The sequence below is a fragment of the Schistocerca serialis genome, chromosome 11, assembly GCF_023864345.2.
Source record: "Schistocerca serialis cubense isolate TAMUIC-IGC-003099 chromosome 11, iqSchSeri2.2, whole genome shotgun sequence".
In the NCBI taxonomy this organism is placed as follows: domain Eukaryota; kingdom Metazoa; phylum Arthropoda; class Insecta; order Orthoptera; family Acrididae; genus Schistocerca; species Schistocerca serialis.
The window spans coordinates 87,136,273-87,157,188 of record NC_064648.1 but is presented as its reverse complement, the minus strand read 5'-3'; the positions used below and the strand labels follow the sequence as shown (position 1 = coordinate 87,157,188).

The following is a 20,916-nucleotide window of genomic DNA, read 5'->3' as shown; positions in this document are numbered from 1 at the left end:
AATATATGTCGTCAAAACATGAACATCCGTAGTCACATATACTGCACCCTCTGACTAGACACCAGTTAGTTCCCTGCACCATAAGATCAGGTATCCTGATTTTTTGGATTTGAATCCTCAACAGCGGTCGAGTTTGTAGATTACATTGTGAGAATTCTGATCCACGTATTATAGTTGTTCACGCACTTATGTAAAATAACATAATAGTTACGAATTTTTAAAACCGGATGATTGTTTTCCATACATTCTATATTTATATGTCGATCGTGTGATAATATCATTAATAGTATACAGATCACGAGAAAGTAGAGAAGCCTCAATTTGTACTGTAATATTTTTGACAGTACATAGCTGGCAGCACCTGTTTATAAAATATTTCGCTTTCCCTCAGGTCACTAATTAATTACCCTGATCACTTTAAAGCAAGTCAATCTGTCTTACAAAAGTACATCTCATTTTGGTCACTACGATACCTCATTTGTGCATTTCCTACTCTTTGTTTGGCTATGGAAATTCGGAAAAAAATTTAAAGATTGATTGCGTAATTTCTAGGGAGTGTTGTTTTCGATCGCCTCAAGCATTTAACCAAAACGAGCATGTGGGCAAGCACGGATAATCGGCTGGTTGTGAGAATAAAAAATGCTTAAAATACTGCTATCACTTAGTAGCGGAAAAGCATCCGGACCAGACGAGATACCCTTAAGATTCTACAGTGATTATGCTAAAGAACTTGCCCCCTTTCTATCAGCAATTTATCGTAGATCGCTGGAAGAACGTAAAGTACCTAGCGACTGGAAGAAAGCGCAGGTCGTTCCCATTTTCAAGAAGGGTCATAAATCAGATGCGAATAATTATAGGCCTATTTCGCTTACGTCAATCTGTTGTAGAATAATGGAACATGTTTTGTGTTCTCGTATTATGACGTTCTTAGATAATACAAATCTCCTTCATCATAACCAACATGGATTCCGCAAACAGAGATCATGTGAAACTCAGCTCGCCCTATTTGCCCAAGAAATTCACAGTGCCGTAGACACTGGCGAGCAGATTGATGCCGTATTCCTGGACTTCAGGAAGGCATTTGATACGGTTCCGCACTTACGTTTAGTGAAAAAAATACGAGCTTACGGAATATCGGACCAGGTTTGTGATTGGATTCAGGATTTCCTAGAAGAAAGAACACAACATGTCATTCTTAACGGTTCAAAATCTGCACATGTAGAGGTAATTTCGGGAGTACCGCAGGGAAGCGTGATAGGACCTTTATTGTTTACAATATACATAAATGACTTAGTTGACAACATCGGTAGCTCCGTGAGGCTATTTGCAGATGACACGGTTGTCTACAAGAAAGTAGCAACATCAGAAGACTCGTACGTACTCCAGGAGGACCTGCAGAGGATTAATGCATGGTGCGACAGCTGGCAGCTTTCCCTAAACGTAGATAAATGTAATATAATGCGCATACATAGGGGCAGAAATCCATTTCAGTACGATTATGCCATAGGTGGTAAATCATTGGAAGCGGTAACGAACGTAAAATACTTAGGAGTTACTATCCGGAGCGATCTGAAGTGGAATGATCACATAAAACAAATAGTGGGAAAAGCAGGCGCCAGGTTGAGATTCATAGGAAGAATTCTAAGAAAATGTGACTCATCGACGAAAGAAGTAGCTTACAAAACGCTTGTTCGTCCGATTCTTGAGTATTGCTCATCAGTATGGGACCCTTACCAGGTTGGATTAATAGAAGAGATAGACATGATCCAGCGAAAAGCAGCGCGATTCGTCATGGGGACATTTAGTCAGCGCGAGAGCGTTACGGAGATGCTGAACAAGCTCCAGTGGCGGACACTTCAAGAAAGGCGTTACGCAATACGGAGAGGTTTATTATCGAAATTACGAGAGAGCACATTCCGGGAAGAGATGGGCAACATATTACTACCGCCCACATATATCTCGCGTAATGATCACAACGAAAAGATCCGAGAAATTAGAGCAAATACGGAGACTTACAAGCAGTCGTTCTTCCCACGCACAATTCGTGAATGGAACAGGGAAGGGGGGATCAGATAGTGGTACAATAAGTACCCTCCGCCACACACCGTAAGGTGGCTCGCGGAGTATAGATGTAGATGTAGATGTAGATAAAATGAACCAAGTCAGTTTTTGTGTAGTTCTCGGTAGACGTTGGTTGGTTGGTTTGGGGAAGGAGACCAGACAGCATGGTCATCGGTCTCATCGGATTAGGGAAGGATTGGGAAGGAAGTCGGCCGTGCCCTTTCAGAGGAACCATCCCGGTATTTGCCTGGAATGATTTAGGGAAATCACGGAAAACCTAAATCTGGATGGCCGGACGCGGGATTGAACCGTCGTCCTCCCGAATGCGAGTCCAGTGTCTAACCACTGCGCCACCCCGCTCGGTCTCGGTAGACGTTATTGTCGTATGGTAAAGATACATTACATTTCAGTGTATTATTGAACCAATTCGATAGTTAAAATTCTGTCTGCCAAATGCTATCTAGATCTTTCTCCCTGAGAAGTACAGTGAATTGTTTTCAGGGCGCTAGTAAATCGCAGTAATGCAGTCTTATGATACAGCGTTATGGTGTATATTTTGGGTTTAAATGTTTCATAAGTAAACAATGAAACTCGGAGACTCATGTTGAGAAAAAACACAACACCATGAACGACTAGAATATAGGACCATATTCATAGGACATGTACATTAATACGCCTTGCAGAAGTGATTAGCATTTCAGTCACCTCGGTTCAGCGTGTGTCCTGTTGTCAAGTAGGCAGAGGACCCTGGTAACTTTTTTTCATGCATGATGGCATCGACGCGTATAAGGCGCGAATGGCATCCTGTGTTATAGCCATTCATTCTGCTCTGACCTGGTACCAAAGTTCATCTGTTGTCGGTGGCACTGGGACACAGCGCTGCATCTGTTGTTTCAACATATTCCACACACTTTCCCTGGCCACAAGTCTGACCTTGTGGTGGGCCAGGGCAAAAGGCTGACATCCTGCTGGATCAAGCAGGTCGTGCATTGTCTTGCTGAAAAATGGCGTGTGGGATGTTGTGCAGAAAGGGTGTGGCTACAACTCGCAGGATGTCATTCACGTGGGTCATACCGGCCGCGTTCTTCTGAACACACACCAACTGTGAACCTAACCTAACCTAACCTAACCTAAGATGCCGCTCCCCCTGTCTGCGGAGAACCGAAATGCGGCCACCATTTTCAGACGAACTGTTGCTGGATTCGTCTGAAAACACTATCTGATGCCATTCCTATCCACAGTGATGTCGTTGCGTACACCGTTGTCATCTAGCATGCTTCTGTACATTCGTCAAAGGTAGGTGGAGACGTGGACGACGCTCACGTAACCCATACCGTAACAAACGGCGACGGGATGTCACCCCTGATGGTGTATGATGTGTTACGGTTTACCACTGTTGCGCCAGTGTTGAATAGGACGCAGATCTGCCCTGCAGTGCCATTCTGGTGAGGTGTCGATCTTCTCGGGGGATGGTCTGGCTGGTGCGACCTGATCCATCTCGTCGTGTTCTACGGCCTTCCGTGAACCATTCTGCACACGCACATCTGTTGCACTGCCCAACACCTCGTCCCACAGGAGTAGCAATTTCCCGGATGGAGCCATCACATTCTCTCATGCCAATAATGCGCCCTTTTTCAAACTAATTGATTTGACGGTATCGTTGGCATATACGTCTCCGAGGCATCCTGCACATCTGCTCAAGTCACACTGATCCGTTAACTGAGGTTTATAGTGACAACGAGAGGCGCAGGAACATTTTAGCAGTAGGTGGTGGTGCGCCGCGATGTCGATGTTGACCTTGAAGCCGCGGGCTGATATTGAACCCGCCGACTGCTTTCTACTCCCGAGCCTGAAGAGAGCCACGAAAGGACATCGTTTTGCCACCACTGATGAGATAAAACCGGTACGTCTGAAGGTGTGACTTCCAGAAGTACTTCCAAGGTTGAAAGAAGGACTGGAACAGGTGTATTATACCAGAGAGGGATTACTTTGAAGCCGGCTGAGTTCATGTTAGTGAATAAATAAAGATTCTTCAAAGGGGGTAGGACGTCAAACGGGCCGATTTGGAGCAGGAAAGGCAAGACAGGACACATTGATTTCCACTGTCTATAATTTTACAAATAAATTCATAAAACTTTGTCAGCATGACCAGGAAGGATTAAGGATTCACACTCATAGCAGTGAAAGTTCATAAACATAACAAAGTAAATTTTTTTTACATCTGAAATTTCATAATTTTTTCACTTACTAATGGCTGCATCTGTAGCTATAGGTACACTTTTCTTCATAAGTAGGACAGACTCTTTGATGAACTTTGCACAGCATACAAACCATACTTGGGGTGTGTGTGAAACTCTAGAGTTTTTCAAATCTATTAAGAACTGTGATAAAAATTGAGATATATAACTATAAAATTTTAGTTTTTTCTAAATATTAAGGTTAAAATGTAACACCTCATTCATTTTTTCATAAATTAAATAAATTCTAGAGTTTCATACACCTGTAAGCATGGTTTGTATGCTGTGCAAAATTCATCGAAGAAACTCTCTTACTTATGAAGAAAAGTGTAACGATAGCAACAACTGCAGCCAATAGTAAGTGAAAAATGATGAAACTTCAAATGTAAAAATAATGTATTTTGCTATGTTTTTCAACTTCCACAGCTACGACTGTGAATCCTGAATCCTTCCTGTTCATACTGACAAAGTTTTATGAATTTATTTGTAAAAGTATAGACTGTGGAAACTAAAATTCCCTTTGGTGCCTCTCCTGCTCCAAGTCGGCCTGTTTGACGTCCTACCCCCTTAAGGAAAACAAAAATTTCAGTTACTTTTTGATCAGACCTCTTACGTATGTGCACGGGAAGAATGATTATGTATCACCTCTGTGCATGGTGTGATTAATTTAATCTTGTCCGCACAATCCCTGTGTGAGCAATAAGTAGGGAGTTGTAGTCTATTCCTAGAGACGTCATTTAATACCGATTTTTGAAACTTTTTAAGTAGGCTTTCTCGAGATAGTTTGCCTTCATCTTCAAGTGCCAGCCACATCAGTTATTTCAGCATCTCTGAGCTAGTCTCCCACGCGTTAAACAAAGCTGTGACGATTCGTGTCGCCCTCCTCTGTATATGTTCAATATCCCCTATTAGTCCTACTTGATATGAGTCCCACACACTTGAGCTGTATTCTAGGATGCATCGAACAAATGATTAACAAGCAGTCTATTTTGCAGATCGGCTGCTTGTTCCTCAGTGTTCTACCAATAAACTGTAGTCTGTTACCTGGTTTACACACAAATAGGCCTATGTGATTGTTCTGTTTCATATTTTTCTATTTAATATCCCTGCAAAGAATAACACCCAGCTGTTTGTATGACTTGTCCTATCTCAATTGTGACTCGTTGTTGCTGTAGTCATAGGATACTATCTTTCTTCATTTCGTGAAGTGAAAAGTTTTACACATCTGAACACAAAAAGCGTATTGCCAATGTTCAAATCACTCATCATTTTCAATTGAAAACTGAACCAAGTAAGCGCTGTGCAAGAACATCGCTAACACTAGCACCATCACAAACCAAAGATGAGCGACGTCAGATATTATCCATAGTGAAATTAACAGTCAACGGGTGAGGTAGCATAAACGCTGCTCCTCTGTGTTTTGACAATCGAGAGAGCAGGATTCCATGCAGAATTCAAACAAAAACCACCACCTCTGTTTACGCTGAAGTGCCAAAGAAACTGGCTATGCGTATTCCAGTACAGATGTATGTTAACAGGCAGACTACGACGCTCCGGTCGGCAACGCCTATATAAGACAACAAGTGCCTGGCACAGTTGTTACATCAGTTACTGCTGCTACAACGCCAGTTTGTCACGATTTAAGTGCGTTTGAACGTGGTGTTATAGTCTGCACAGGAACGATGGGACAGAGCATCTCCGAGATGGTGATGAAGTGGGGACTATCCCGTACTACCATTTCACGAGAGTACCGTGAATATCACGAATCCGGTAAAACATCATACCAGAATGAGATTTTCACTCTGCAGCGGAGTGTGCGCTGATATGAAACTTCCTGGCAGATTAAAACTGTGTGCCCGACCGAGACTCAAACTCGGGACCTTTGCCTGTCGCGGGCAAGTGCTCTACCAACTGAGCTACCGAAGCACGACTCACGCCCGGTACTCACAGCTTTACTTCTGCCAGTACCTCGTCTCCTACCTTCCATACTTTACAGAAGCTCTGCTGCGAACCTTGCAGAACTAGCACTCCTGAAAGAAAGGATATTGCGGAGACATGGCTTAGCCACAGCCTGGAGGATGTTTCCAGAATGAGATTTTCACTCTGCAGCGGAGTGTGCGCTGATATGAAACTTCCTGGCAGATTAAAACTGTGTGCCCGACCGAGACTCGAACTCGGGACCTTTGCCTGTCGCGGGCAAGTGCTCTACCAACTGAGCTACCGAAGCACGACTCACGCCCGGTACTCACAGCTTTACTTCTGCCAGTACCTCGTCTCCTACCTTCCAAACTTTACAGAAGCTCTCCTGCGAACCTTGCAGAACTAGCACTCCTGAAAGAGAGGATATAGCGGAGACATGGCTTAACCACAGCCTGGGAGATGTTTCCAGAATGAGATTTTCACTCTGCAGCGGAGTGTGCGCTGTTTTACAAAACATCATACTGTTCAACATGACAGAAGTGCAACGCTTCCGCAATTTGTTGCAGATTTCAATGCTGGGCTGTCAACAAGTGTCAGTGCGAACCATTCAACGAAACATCATCGATATGGGCTTTCGGAGCCGATGGCCCACTCGTGTACCCTTGATGACTGCACGACACAAAGCTTTTACTCATGGCCTGGGTCTGTCAACAGTCACATTGGACTATTGATGACTAGAAAAATGTTGCCTAGTCCGACGAGTCTCGTTTCAAATTGCATCGAGCGGATGGAGTGCACAGGTATGGAGAAAAGATCATGAATCCATGTACGCAGCATGTCAACAGGAGAACTGTTCAAGGTGGTGGAGGCTCTGTAGTGGTGTGGGGTGTGTGCAGTTGGAGTGATATGGGACGCCTCATATGTCTAGATACGACTCTGATAGGAGTCACATACGTAAGCATCCTGTCTGATCACTTGCATGCATTCATGTCCATTGTGCATTCGGAAGGGCTCGGGCAATTCTAGCAGATAGTGCGACACCCTACACGTCCATTATTGCTACGGAGTGGCTCCAGGAACATTCTTCTGCGTTTAAACACTTCCGCTGGCCACCATACTCCCCAGACATGAACGTTATTGAGCATATCTGGGACGCCTTGCAACGTGCTGTTCGGAAGAGATCTCCACCCCTTCGTATTCTTGCTGATTTATGGGCAGGCCTGCAGGATTCATGGTGTCAGTTCCCTGCACGACTGTTCTAGACATTACTGGAGACCATGGCACGTCGTGTTGCTGCACTTCTGCGTGCTCAAAGGGGCCCTACACAATATTAAGCTTGGTTCTTCAGTGTATAAGGTTCATTGCTAATCTAATTTCAACAGGTTCCTTAATAACACTATCACAATAGCTGAAAGTGCATGACAGCTCAAGGTGAGGGGGATAGTTCTTCCCTTGGCTCACAGGGCACACGTCATTTCAGACCCTGAAGTTTTGTCAGCTGAGTTAGCCCATCTTCAAGTCAACTTTCGTCAGAATGGTTATATACTGAAAGACAGATTAAACGAGCATTCCGCTACCGACCAACTGTGCATCGGGTGAGTGTTGATAACACTAATTTGGCGCCAAAGTCCTTTCCGTCCTACGCAGGGAGCTTTTCAAAAAGGATTGGTCATATTTTGCGAAAATATGATGTGAAGTGTGTCTTTCGACCACTACCTGAGACCAGGGTCCTTTTACGTTCCGTGAAGGCTCAAATGGCTCTGAGCACTACGGGACTCAACTGCTGTGGTCATTAGTCCCTTATAACTTAGAACTACTTAAACCTAACTAACCTAAGGACATCACACACACCCATGCCCGAGGCAGGATTCGAACCTGCGACCGTAGCAGCAGCGCTGCTCCGGACTGGAGCGCCTAGAACCGCACGGCCACCGCGGCCGGCCCATTCCGTGAAGGATCATCTTGGTTTGCGTAAGGCGGGTGTCTAGAGTTGTCGTTGCAGTTGTGGTTAGGGCTGTTGATAAAATATCGGTATATCGATATATTCCCCAGGAAATGTCAATATGCAATGGCGATAATTTCTTCTCCGATATGTCGATATCAAAATGGCAATATCGAGTCGCGATATTTTTATTTTTTTCGCAGTGTGCGGTAAATATTTGAAGTTGTTCTTTTGAAATGTTAGTCGAGCATAATTTTTCATTCAATGTATGAAGGAGTGATACAGCTCTGAGCTTTCAACAGGTCCAGTCTTTCTCTTTGACTGTGTGAAGCAAATACAGGTGGCACAAAACAAGAAGTTAGATTGCACTAGAAGGTGGGGGCGGGTGGGGGGGGCGTAAGTTTGAATGGAATATCAAGATTTCCGATGTCAAGAAAGCAAGAAAGAGCTCACAAGTTGGGTTAAAAAAATTAAGGCAGCTGGTGTACTATTTCATCACATCGGTATTCTTCAGAATCATTTGCTCAAAATGATGAACAACACCGTGCGACTGCTACGGTCGCAGGTTCGAATCCTGCCTGGGGCATGGATGTGTGTGATGTCCTTAGGTTAGTTAGGTTTAAGTAGTTCTAAGTTCTAGGGGACTGATGACCACAGCAGTTGAGTCCCATAGTGCTCAGAGCCATTTTTTTGATGAAGAACAATGTGAACGACAAGACCGGTCTTTGCGGCAGGTGGAGACGTGAAATGCTGACGTAATCGGCGCTCGGCGCTACCAACAGAAACTGTGACGTACAGCTCGTTTATATACAGAATATCTAATAATGAGTCGGTAATTAAACATACAACTCAAAAACTGGCATTATATTTACAACGTGCAGCCGATATTTTCATAGGCCGATACGTCGATATTTACTCCGTTGATGTATGTATATTTTTTGTTTAAACGTCTGGGACCGATAGGGTATTTTTTAATGTCGACATATCGGATTTAGTTTTAGTTGTGGCATGTCTTACATTGGTCAGACTACCAGCGCTATGGGGGACAGGTGTACTGAGCATAACCGGCACATATACTTACGACAGCCCAGCAAATCCGTTATTGTAGAATATTGTTTTGACACCAGTCATGGTATGGAGTATAACAACATGGATATTCTGGTATGCATTTCGAGTTATTGGAATAGTGTTACTAAGGAAGCTGTTGAAAATAAATTAGTAAATATCCATATAAATAGAGATGGCGGTATTTGTTTGAGTTCCGTATTTAAACCAGCTCTTTCACTTGACAAGAAACAGAGGGGCAGGGTTTATGCGAGCCCACCCGCTGATTATAAATTTCACTATCGATGACTTCCGACGTCGGTCATCCTTGGTTTGTGATGGCGCTAATGCTAGCAGTGTGTGTGTGTGTGTGTGTGTGTGTGTGTGTGTGTGTGTGTGTATTATCTTTATGGAGTTTATTGAAAACCGAGATTTTACATTCGTTTGCGCAACGCGTAATGCCGCAGTTTTGTCTTGGAAATGGCAGGTTGTTGTCCTGTCGAAATATCGACGATTGTCGGCGACATCATTCGGCTGCATTCCCGTAAGTTATTTGAACATCTTATACGCCGGTAGAAACTAAGGTCTCACGTATTCCAGAATGAAATTTTCACTCTGCAGCGAAATGTGCACTGATATGAAACCTACTGTCAGATTAAAACGGTGTGCCAGACCGAGAGTGAAATACGGGGCCTTTTGCCTTTCGCGGGTAAGTGCTTTCCCATTCTACCTAAGCACGACTCACGACCACGTCATCACAGCTTTACATCCGCCAGTATCTCGCCTCCTACCTTCCATGCTTCACAGCTTTTCTGTGAACCTTGCAAGACTAGCGCTCCTGAAAGAATGGAAAATTCCGAGAAATGGCTTAGCCACAGACTATGGGATGTTTCCAGAATGGAATTTTCACTATGCAGCGGAGTGCGCGATGATATGAAAGCCCTTGAAAGCCAAAGGTACCAAGTTCGAGTCTCTGTCCGGCACACAGTTTTAATCTCCCAGAAAGTTTAATATCAGCGCACACTCCGCTGCAGAGTGAAAATCTCATTCCGGAAACATCCCCCAGGCTGTGGCTAAGCCATCTCTCCCCAATATCCTTTCTTCCATCGGCATGCTTAGCCTGACGGTAACGTCCTTACCTCCCATGCAGCGGGCTTGGGTTCGATTCCCAGCTTGCGGGCTGGGTGTTGTGTTGTCCTCATCATCATTTCATCCTCATCACTGGCACCCGAGTCGCCCAATGTGGCGTCGACTGAAATAAGACTCGCACTCTGCGGCCGAACTTCGCAGGATGGGGTCTCCCGGCCAGCAATGCCGTACGGCCATTTCATTCATCCTTTCTTCCAGGAGTGTTGGTCTTGCAAGGATCACAGGAGAGCTTCTGTGAAGCGTGGAAGGTAAGAGACTAGGTACTGCCGGAAGTAGAGCTGTGATGAGAGGTCGTGAGTCTTAAGTGGGTAGCTCAGTCGGTAGAGCACTTGCTCGTGAAAGGCAAAGGTCCCGAGTTCGAGTTTCGGTCCAACACACACTTTTAATCTGCGAGGAACTTCTGTCTGACATATTGCCAATCTTTGCACCACTTTGAAAGCTTATCAAGATGCGACTGATCATTTACATACATACCGATCATTCGCAAACTTTGTTTCAATCGCATTGTTAATTAATTCAAGTGATTTAACTTTTACTGTCCTTTCTCTCAATTCAGCGGATTCGCTCCACTTTAACTCTGCACCAGGCACTTAGGACTAACGCTGCGCGTCGCTTGGCTTGTTGCAGAGGAGAAGGAGGACGTGGAGCACCTGCAGGCGTACAACCGGAAGCTGCTGGCCAACATACTTCCGGTGCACGTGGCGCAGCACTTCCTGCGCGGCGACAAGAACTCCGTCGACGTGAGTGTCAGCGCGGCTGCGGCGGCTGCCTCCACTCAGCCCCTAGTACTTATGGAGACCCCCTTCTCAGTGAGGTCTGTGGTAGAGAGAAGCGAGGGCGTGTCGCTCAGTCGAGCGAATTAACGCTCTGTCTCAGCTCAGCCCCACGAACGAACCAAGTGCTCACCCTTCTCTCTCACAAGTAACAAGCCAGGTGTTAATCCGAGCCCCATTTTTCGTGATTTTTACGCACTGAGAATGTAACAGCAACAAAAACACAATTATCGACAACCAAGTCAAGTATTCGAGGCTTAAGATTGCTGTAACACTACGAATTACGACCTTTTTAAGTATTAAGAGATTGTGCATTTCCTTTTACACGAGTTCAAACTTTTATCTCTCTCTTTAACTACACGCACAGGGTGTTTCCATAAGGGCGTGCAAAAATTGAACAAGACATAGAGGATGCTCTACTGAACAATTTGAGTAGGGAAGCTGGGGTGGATAAGCCAGCTTAAGGATGTAATATGTACGAAATCAAATTCATGTGTACTTTTTTATTTACATTAGCTACATGTAACTGGAAAGACCGAGAACAAGATGGATTGATACACTAAAGATGAGTTTAAAGAGGAAAAACCTGCTAGGGGACCAAATTGTGGAAGAAGAATGGTGGTAAGACCGAGTAAAGTGGGGAAGTACCATTGGTACCAGATGTTGGATACAGGGGAAACAAAGATGATGACAGGTAACTGGAAATACCTTCATTCACACAATAAACGGGCCATGTGTACTGTACCTTACAAAATGTACTGTAACTGACGGCCACCAGCCTCAATGCAAGCATGACACAGGCGAACAAGATTCTGACGCACGCTGACTGTTACGGCGTAAAGCCAAGCGCCGGCACACCAGTCGGGAACGACAGGGAACAGAAGGCTGTGAAGAAGACGTCAGCCAATCGCACGCTGACCGACCCCTCTCCAGGACGACAACGCAACAGCAGCGGTCCCTATGTGAAGAGGACATAAGCGCCGCGACCGACTGGTGACGCCCCAGCTGAATAGCAGCTTCAAGACTAGCGAACTCTATAGCAGCTTCAACTCTGGTTACTTCGCTTGAACACTCCATGTAGCACAGACTTTGAATTGTTTATACGGAAGAAGATTGCTCATTTTGTAAGTCGCTCCTGGCTTGTTACACAGCTGCGTAATTGCAAAATTTTTCTCTCTTTTCGTTTGGTAATAAAATTCATTAGTATGACTTCTTTGAATTGATTGTCTAGCGAACCGAGTATGGAGGATTCCTAGACACCCCATATTTGATGACAAGGCTGTGCGTAATATTGACAAATGTCCCTGGTGTGTTTCGAATCGCATCACAGGCAGCTACAATACTGGCAACTAATTCCATCTCCATATCCACTGGGGTCTCATACACAAGTGACTTTAGATATCCTCGCAGAAAATAATCAAGGCCATTCACGTCAGGTGACCTCGCAGGCCATGGAATAAGAACTCCCCTTCCAATCAACCGACCAAGAAATACAGCACTGAGATGGTTGCGGACATCCACAGTGAAGTAAGGCGGTGCACCGTCGTGTTGTATCCACGTCCTCTCAGGAGCAGCCAAGGATACGTTTTCCAACAACCCAAGTAGAACTCTTTGCACGAAGCTCAAGTACGGGTGGCCATTCAGATGGCCAGGTAGAAGATATGTCCCAATGAGATTATCAAATGGTTCAAATGGCTCAGAGCACTATGGGACGTAACATCTCAGGTCATCAGTCCCCTAGAACTTAGAACTACTTAAACCTAATTAACTTAAGGACAGCACACACATCCATGCCCGAGGCAGGATTCGAACCTGCGACTGTAGCAGCAGCTTGGTTCGGGACTGACGCGCCTAGAACCGCTCGGCCACAACGGCCGGCTGAGATTGTCGCCTACAACTCTGGCCCAGATATTCACTGCAAAACCTGCTTGATGGCGTGTCTCTACAACAGTGTGAGGGTTTACCTCATCCCATACATGGCTATTCCTGCTGTTCGCAATACCATCAGGATCCAGTGAGACCTGGTCAGTAAGCAGCACGATTTGCAGGAAATCTGGTCTACCAATCAGTTGTTGGAGCAGCCACTGACACACTGCGAGCCTTGGTGCAAAGTCAGTCACAAGCATTGCATGGACTCGTGGCGGGTGATGTGGCTGTAATTGTTGTTCGTGGAGTACTTCGCCACACGCTAGCATGTGCAGCGCCCATTTCACGTGCAATACGACGAGCACTTGTATTGGGGTCCACTGCAACACGTCCCGGCATCTCCTCTTCAAAATCAGGTATGCCAGTGCTCCTCATGTTGCCAGGTCCCTCGTTTCTTCTTCCAAATGAACCAGTCTCCCGAATTCGTCGATCGAGAGAAATAAACACTCGTCATGCCTGTTACGAAATCGTTCCCTGTACAGCCTTTCAGCAGTGAAAGCGTTGCACCGTACTTCCCCATACACAAGTTGCATGTCAGTGGGTTCTGCAAAACTGTAACGGTACAACTCCATCGCACTGTACTGGTACATCTTTGAATAGCACTGATTCATTAATGCGTCTATCGTTGATTCAGAGCACATTCTGTGATGGGACAATGTAAATACGATATGCACAACTAAAGTAAACAAAACCTGCATGATGACTTCCTGGTAATCAGTCTCGTGCTCCTCGTTTCCTTGCAGCAAATAAAGAGTATACATGTAAATAAACAGGACAATACGTATAAACTTGTATGCATGTTAGTTGTAAATAAGCTGGAAAACAGGATTGCTAGACAATGAAGTTTCCTTCCAAGTCTCCTTAAGCTGGCTTTTCCCTACGTCAAATTGTTCAGAGGAGCAGTGTCTGTGGCCGGTTACATTTTTGCACGCTCTTACGGAAAAGCCGACCGCGGTGGCCGAGCGGTTCTAGGCGCTTCAGTCCTGAACCACGCGGCTACTGCGGTCACAGGTTCGAAATCTGCCTCGGGCATGGGTTTGTGTGATGTCTTTTTTTCTTTCCTTTATTGAACTTCGATTCCCCCCTAAGGGGCCGTGCTGGCAGCAGCTTAGTACGCTGCTCTTCAGCCTACAGACTTTTTAAAACGTAAGAAGAAGATAAGACACAATAAAAGCAGGCGATAAAACGGTGACGTAAATTGTAAAACGGCGGAAAATTGTGTAAAGTTAAAACATAAAACAAAGGGTTGGCAATGCTAATAAAATACACCGGAAGCATACAGGTAAAATAGTAGACAGACAATTAAAAAAACATGGCGATAGTCTGGTTTATGTGCCCAAGAGATATAAAAATCACACCCAGGGACAGTATGATTTCTGTTCACAACACTTCGGAATAGCCAAGGGCAGATGGGTGGGTAGGTGGGTGGGGGGGGGGGTTATGTCTTTAGGTTAGTTAGGTTTAAGTAGCTCTAAGTTCTAGGGGACTGATGACCTCAGATGTTACGTCCCATAGTGCTCAGAGCTATTTCAACCATTTGAATCTTAAGGAAAAACACGGTGTACAGGGTGTCGCTTTCAAAGCGCTGTAGAAAGGAAACGACTGCTCAGACTGACGTCAAATATGAACAGTACATTATTGGCACAGGGGAAAAGGACATTGCACGAAAGAAACTTAACGAAAATTTCAAAAATAGATGGAGCTGTAGGTGTCTTAACGTAGTGGGGTCGCCCTCAAATCACAGATTAATCGCAGTAGGACGGCTATGGTTCAAGTTGCACACACGCCACCCGTACTGTTCAGTGCTCATGAATGAACAAGATCGGCAGTCAACATTTGTCGCAGTGTTGGGTAAGCTCATCCACCAAGGCAAGGTCGTTCCATGTCGGACGGAAAACATCGGTTTGTAACTGTCCTCAGACCAAGATCCGCCCTGGCCGGGGTGGCCGAGCGGTTCTAGGCGCTACAGTCTGCAACCGCGGAACCGCTACGGTCGCAGGTTCGAATCCTGCTTCGGGCATGGATGTGTGTGATGTCCTTAGGCTAGTTCGGTTTAAGTAGTTCTAAGTTCTAGGGGACTGATGACCACAGATGTTAAGTCCCATAGTGCTCAGAGCCATTTGAACCATTTTTGAACCAGTTCACGTGCGTGTCGATGTTCATTTTCCCATAATCTACTTGTTGTCCGCTTCCGTGTGAACAAGAGACCGAACGTTTGGTTTTCTGGAAGGTCAGCAGGAAGCAACTCCTGAACATGGGTGATTTTACATCCATAGCACTGCAGGATTTTTCGTAGAATTTCATGCACCATGCTTGCAGGCATGTGCAATGTTCAGGCAATTCCCCTAGTGTTGCATGTTTGCAGACCACTGTTCGACCGCTCCTGGAATGTTGTGGTTACATCTTTGACAGACTGTGGATCGACTGCTTTCCTCCCTCCGTCGCAAGTCAAAAGAAGCTGTCTTTTCGAATTTCGATATCATGTTCTCCCTATCCAATGTCTTTTCTCATACCCCTGAGTGTCCAGAACTTCTGTAGGGCTACTGGCGCACAGCCACCATTCTCATGCACTGAAGAGCCAAAGAAACTGGTACACATGTCTGATATCATATGGGGCCCACGCGAGCACGCAAAAGTGTTGCAACACGACGTGGCATGGACTCGACTAATGCCTGAAATAGTGCTGGAGGGAACTGACACCATCAATCCTGTAGGGCTGTAATAAATTCGTGTGAGGGTACGAGGCGGTGGAGATCTCTTCTGAACAGCACGTTGCAACGCATCCCAGATATGCTCAATAATGTTCATGTCCGGGGAGTTTGGTGGACAGTGGAAGAGTGTTCTTGGAGCCACTGTATAGCAATTCTGGATGTGTAGGATCTCGCATTGCCCTGCTGAAATCGCCCAAGTCCGTCGGAACAGACAATGGACATGAATGGATGCACGTGATCAAACAGGATACTTACGTACATGTCACCAGAATCGTATCTAGCTATATGAGCAGTCCCGTTACATATCAGTCCAACTGCACACGCCCACAACCATTACAGAGCCTCCACCAGCATGAACAGCCTCTGCTGAAATGCAAGGTGCAGGGATTCATGATGCTGTCTTCGTACCTGTACACGTCCATCCGCTCAATAAAATCTGAAACGAGACTCGCCCGATCAGGCAACATGTTTCCAGGCATCAACAGTCTGCGTCGGTGTTGACGGGCGAGGGGTAAACCTTTGTGACATACAGTCATCAAGGGTACACGAGTGGCCTTTGGCTCCGAAGGCCACATCGATGATGTTTCGTTGAATGGTTCGCACGCTGACACTTGTTGATGGCCCAGCATTGAAATCTGCAGTAACTTACTGAAGGGTTGCACTTCTGTCACGCTGAAGGATTCTCTTCAGTCGTCGTTGGTCCCGTTCTTGCAGGATCTTTTTCCGGTCGCAGCAAGGTCGGAGATTTCATGTTTTACCTGAATCCTTATACTCACGGTACACTCGTGAAATGATCGTACGGGGAAATCCCCATTTCATCACTACCTCGGAGATACTGTGTCCCATCGCTCGTGCGCCGACTATAACACCACGTTCAAACTCACTTAAATCTCGATAACCTGCCATTGTAGCAGCAGTAACCGATGTAACTGTGCCAGACAATTGTCTTATATAGACCTTGGCGACCGCAGCGTCGTATTCTGTCTGTCTACATATCTCTGTATCTGAACACGCATGCGTTAACCAGTTTCTTTGGTGCTTCGACCGAGCGAGGTGACGCAGTGGTTAGCAAACTGGACTCGCATCTGGGAGGGTGACGGTTCAGTCCCGCGTCCGGCCATCCTCATTTAGGTTTTCCGTGATTTCCCTAAATCGCTCCAGGCAAATGCCGGGATGGTTCCATCGAAAGGGCATGGCCGACTTCATCCCCCATCCATCTGTAATCCGATGAGACCGATGACCTCGCCGTTCGGTCTCTTCCCCCAAACAACCCAACCCAACCCCTCTGTGGTGCTTTAGTGTAAAAAAGCTTTTCACAAGCAGCGCGCGATCCTTCATGAAGAGTCATGTTGGGCGTCTCGGACGCAACCTGAGGAACAGCCGCGCGCCTGTTGGTGTGCTTTCTGGCCAAATTTTCGGTTTGTTTTTGTTTTCCTTTCCGTGACGTATCTCCCAGCACCAATAACATGGTGTTCAAATTTAAGGTGGTTTTGAACGGTGGTTCTCTTTCTACGGCGTTTTGAAACTGGTAACTTTAACTATGGACATCCTACATGTATACAGTCTCCGTTCTTCTTGCTCTTTTGGATGTTTCCATGGCAAATAAAAAGGGGAAGCACCCAGAAATCGAGAAGAAGATGAAATTAAACCTAGTCTTTGGAAACTCAATTCAAAATCAGAGAGAACTTAGCAGTTTGAGGCAACTTATCACTATGACGTTATAGCCTTTCTGTCTTCGATATCCTAGATACTGGCAACAGGACAGGGTTTACATCTGAGCTGCTCCCACACAGCTTCTACTGGGGACAGATGTGGGTCTTTTTCTGACCACGAGTGTGCCTCAGCGTCATGCACGCAGTTCATGAAGCCACGTGTCATCTGTGAACTAGCGTAGTTGTGTTGAAAAACGGCGCTCCAATACTATTGCATGAAGGATACCACACGAGGGCGCAGGATGTCCTCATACTGCTGTGCCCTCGGAGTACCCTTAAAGTCATACCCGATGCGTCCCCGCGCCGGAACAGCAGGAGTAACAACACTGTGGTTCTCCAAAACATTCGAAGAAAAGGACCCCATCAAAGGTCATCTCCATACTCGCCGACAGTGGACATGCAGGGCACTGGAGAGCCGCGATTCATCCCTGAACACAATGCGACGCCATTGATCAGTATTCCATGTCACCTGCTCACGGTACCACTCTCCCGCTGGAGGTTCGAGTCCTACCTAGGCCATGGGTTAGGTGTGAAGTCTAGGGACTGATGACCTTAGCAGTTTGGTCCATTTGAACATTTCGTACCACTCTGAATGCAGCTTCCGCATGGTACAATAATTCCGTAACTCGGCTGCTGCTAGTCTCTGATGGAGTTGGATGACAGAGAATGTTGCAGGGAATCCATTACTTGCTCTCTGATGGCAGCCGCAGATCTGAAAGGGTTTACTATGTGCTTGGTGCACAGGACAGTGCTCCTCCTCCCTGTGGTGGTTACACGTGGTCGGCTCCAGCCTTGACAGTGAATGTACCTACCCTCACGTTTCTATACAGCCCAGCATCCGGACACCATTACATTCGAATAATGTGGATATATTGCACAATTCGACCAGCTGGCATGTTGGAGACCCAAAATCAGGGGAACCGCGCGACTGCTACGGTCGCAGGTTCGAGTCCTGCTTTGGGCATGGATGTGTGTGATGTCCTTACGTTAGTTAGGTTTAAGTAGTTCTGCGTTCTAGGGGACTGACGACCTCAGATGTCCATAGTGCTCAGAGCAATTTCATTTGAACCCAAAATGAGGTCTATTCGAAATTCTGACCAATGCTGATAAAGCGGTCTCACACGAGTACACATCTCCGTGTCTTCACAGCGATCGTGCAACATCTGACGCTATTCAAGTTGCTTATATACCTTTACAGGCCTGGTAACAAACCTAAATACCAACCATACTAATGTAGGTTCCTGACCTTTCCACCTGACACAGAAAATTGCAACTCTAATCATTCATATACCCTCGTCCCGATGGTGTTCATGCGATGAAAGTTACACTCCTGGAAATTGAAATAAGAACACCGTGAATTCATTGTCCCAGGAAGGGGAAACTTTATTCACACATTCCTGGGGTCAGATACATCACATGATCACACTGGCAGAACCACAGGCACATAGACACAGGCAACAGAGCATGCACAATGTCGGCACTAGTACAGTGTATATCCACCTTTCGCAGCAATGCAGGCTGCTATTCTCCCATGGAGACGATCGTAGAGATGCTGGATGTAGTCCTGTGGAACGGCTTGCCATGCCATTTCCACCTGGCGCCTCAGTTGGACCAGCGTTCGTGCTGGACGTGCAGACCGCGTGAGACGACGCTTCATCCAGTCCCAAACATGCTCAATGGGGGACAGATCCGGAGATCTTGCTGGCCAGGGTAGTTGACTTACACCTTCTAGAGCACGTTGGGTGGCACGGGATACATGCGGACGTGCATTGTCCTGTTGGAACAGCAAGTTCCCTTGCCGGTCTAGGAATGGTAGAACGATGGGTTCGATGACGGTTTAGATGTACCGTGCACTATTCAGTGTCCCCTCGACGACCCCCAGTGGTGTACGGCCAGTGTAGGAGATCGCTCCCCACACCATGATGCCGGGTGTTGGCCCTGTGTGCCGCGGTCGTATGCAGTCCTGATTGTGGCGCTCACCTGCACGGCGCCAAACACGCATACGACCATCATTGGCACCAAGGCAGAAGCGACTCTCATCGCTGAAGACGACACGTCTCCATTCGTCCCTCCATTCACGCCTGCCGCGACACCACTGGAGGCGGGCTGCACGATGTTGGGGCGTGAGCGGAAGACGGCCTAACGGTGTGCGGGACCGTAGCCCAGCTTCATGGAGACGGTTGCGAATGGTCCTCGCCGATACCCCAGGAGCGACAGTGTCCCTAATTTGCTGGGAAGTGGCGGTGCGGTCCCCTACGGCACTGTGTAGGATCCTACGGTCTTGGCGTGCATCCGTGCGTCGCTGCGTTCCGGTCCCAGGTCGACGGGCACGTGCACCTTCCTCCGACCACTGGCGACAACATCGATGTACTGTGGAGACCTCACGCCCCACGTGTTGAGCAATACGGCGGTACGTCCACCGCCTCCCGCATGCCCACTATACGCCCTCGCTCAAAGTCCGTCAACTGCACATACGGTTCACGTCCACGCTGTCGCGGCATGCTACCAGTGTTAAAGACTGCGATGGAGCTCCGTATGCCACGGCAAACTGGCTGACACTGACGGCGGCGGTGCACAAATGCTGCGCAGCTAGCGCCATTCGACGGCCAACACCGCGGTTCCTGGTGTGTCCGCTGTGCCGTGCGTGTGATCATTGCTTGTACAGCCCTCTCGCAGTGTCCGGAGCAAGTATGGTGGGTCTGACACACCGGTGTCAATGTGTTCTTTTTTCCATTTCCAGGAGTGTATATTGACGCCCGACCATACCTTCTGGACGCTTGTTTTTTCTGTGTTGCTGTGTATATACACTACTCAAAGTAAAACAGTTGTCGCTTTTGCGAATCCCTGTAATTGGCTCCCACTGAGAAGCATATAATTGACACAAATGTCTCTAAAACCTTCTTCTGTGACGGTGCAAGAGCATGGCGTCCTGCAACGCCACCCTCGGGCTTGGCGACGTTTCAGACAAGAAGGTGTCGACACATGCGAAGAAAAAGGCCGCAGCTCAGGAGCTCGTGTGAGGCTTACGGTGCGTTAATGCCGTCACACTGGCACCAAATTCCAAGAAAATTGTGCCCAGCGCTTCATGGACGTGACACACGATTGGAAAGTCGTCAAACTGCCTCTTACCCACATTTCACCTCTGGATTTCTCTGTGATGGGCGTCAAAACAGCGGCACACAGCGTTGGAATCAAGCTGATTTCCTAGGGGTGGTCGAGGAAAACATTTGAGACACACCGACGCTCGGAATCGACACGAAGAGCCATGAGAAAGGGGCATAAAGGGTGTCCACGTGACCATTACTTCCTTTGGGGCTTTGATTCCCACACCGTTCGCGGTCGAAAACTACAGTTCATAGTCCAGTGAGCAAGGGAATGTTCTTGACAACATTCGACACCGCTGACACTCCCTGGACGGTCCGAACATTTTAATATATTATT

At 46.7% G+C, this 20,916-nt stretch overlaps 1 protein-coding gene across 1 annotated transcript in view; it reads left to right on the top strand.

Annotated features, from left to right (window-relative positions):
• LOC126426481 (adenylate cyclase type 5-like) overlaps positions 1-20,916 on the top strand; it is an 858,869-nt gene that overhangs the window by 723,264 nt on the left and 114,689 nt on the right. The window contains exon 16 of the mRNA XM_050088392.1: positions 10,981-11,093. Coding sequence (XP_049944349.1) covers positions 10,981-11,093 — 113 coding nt within the window. The remainder of the gene's footprint in view (positions 1-10,980; positions 11,094-20,916) is intronic.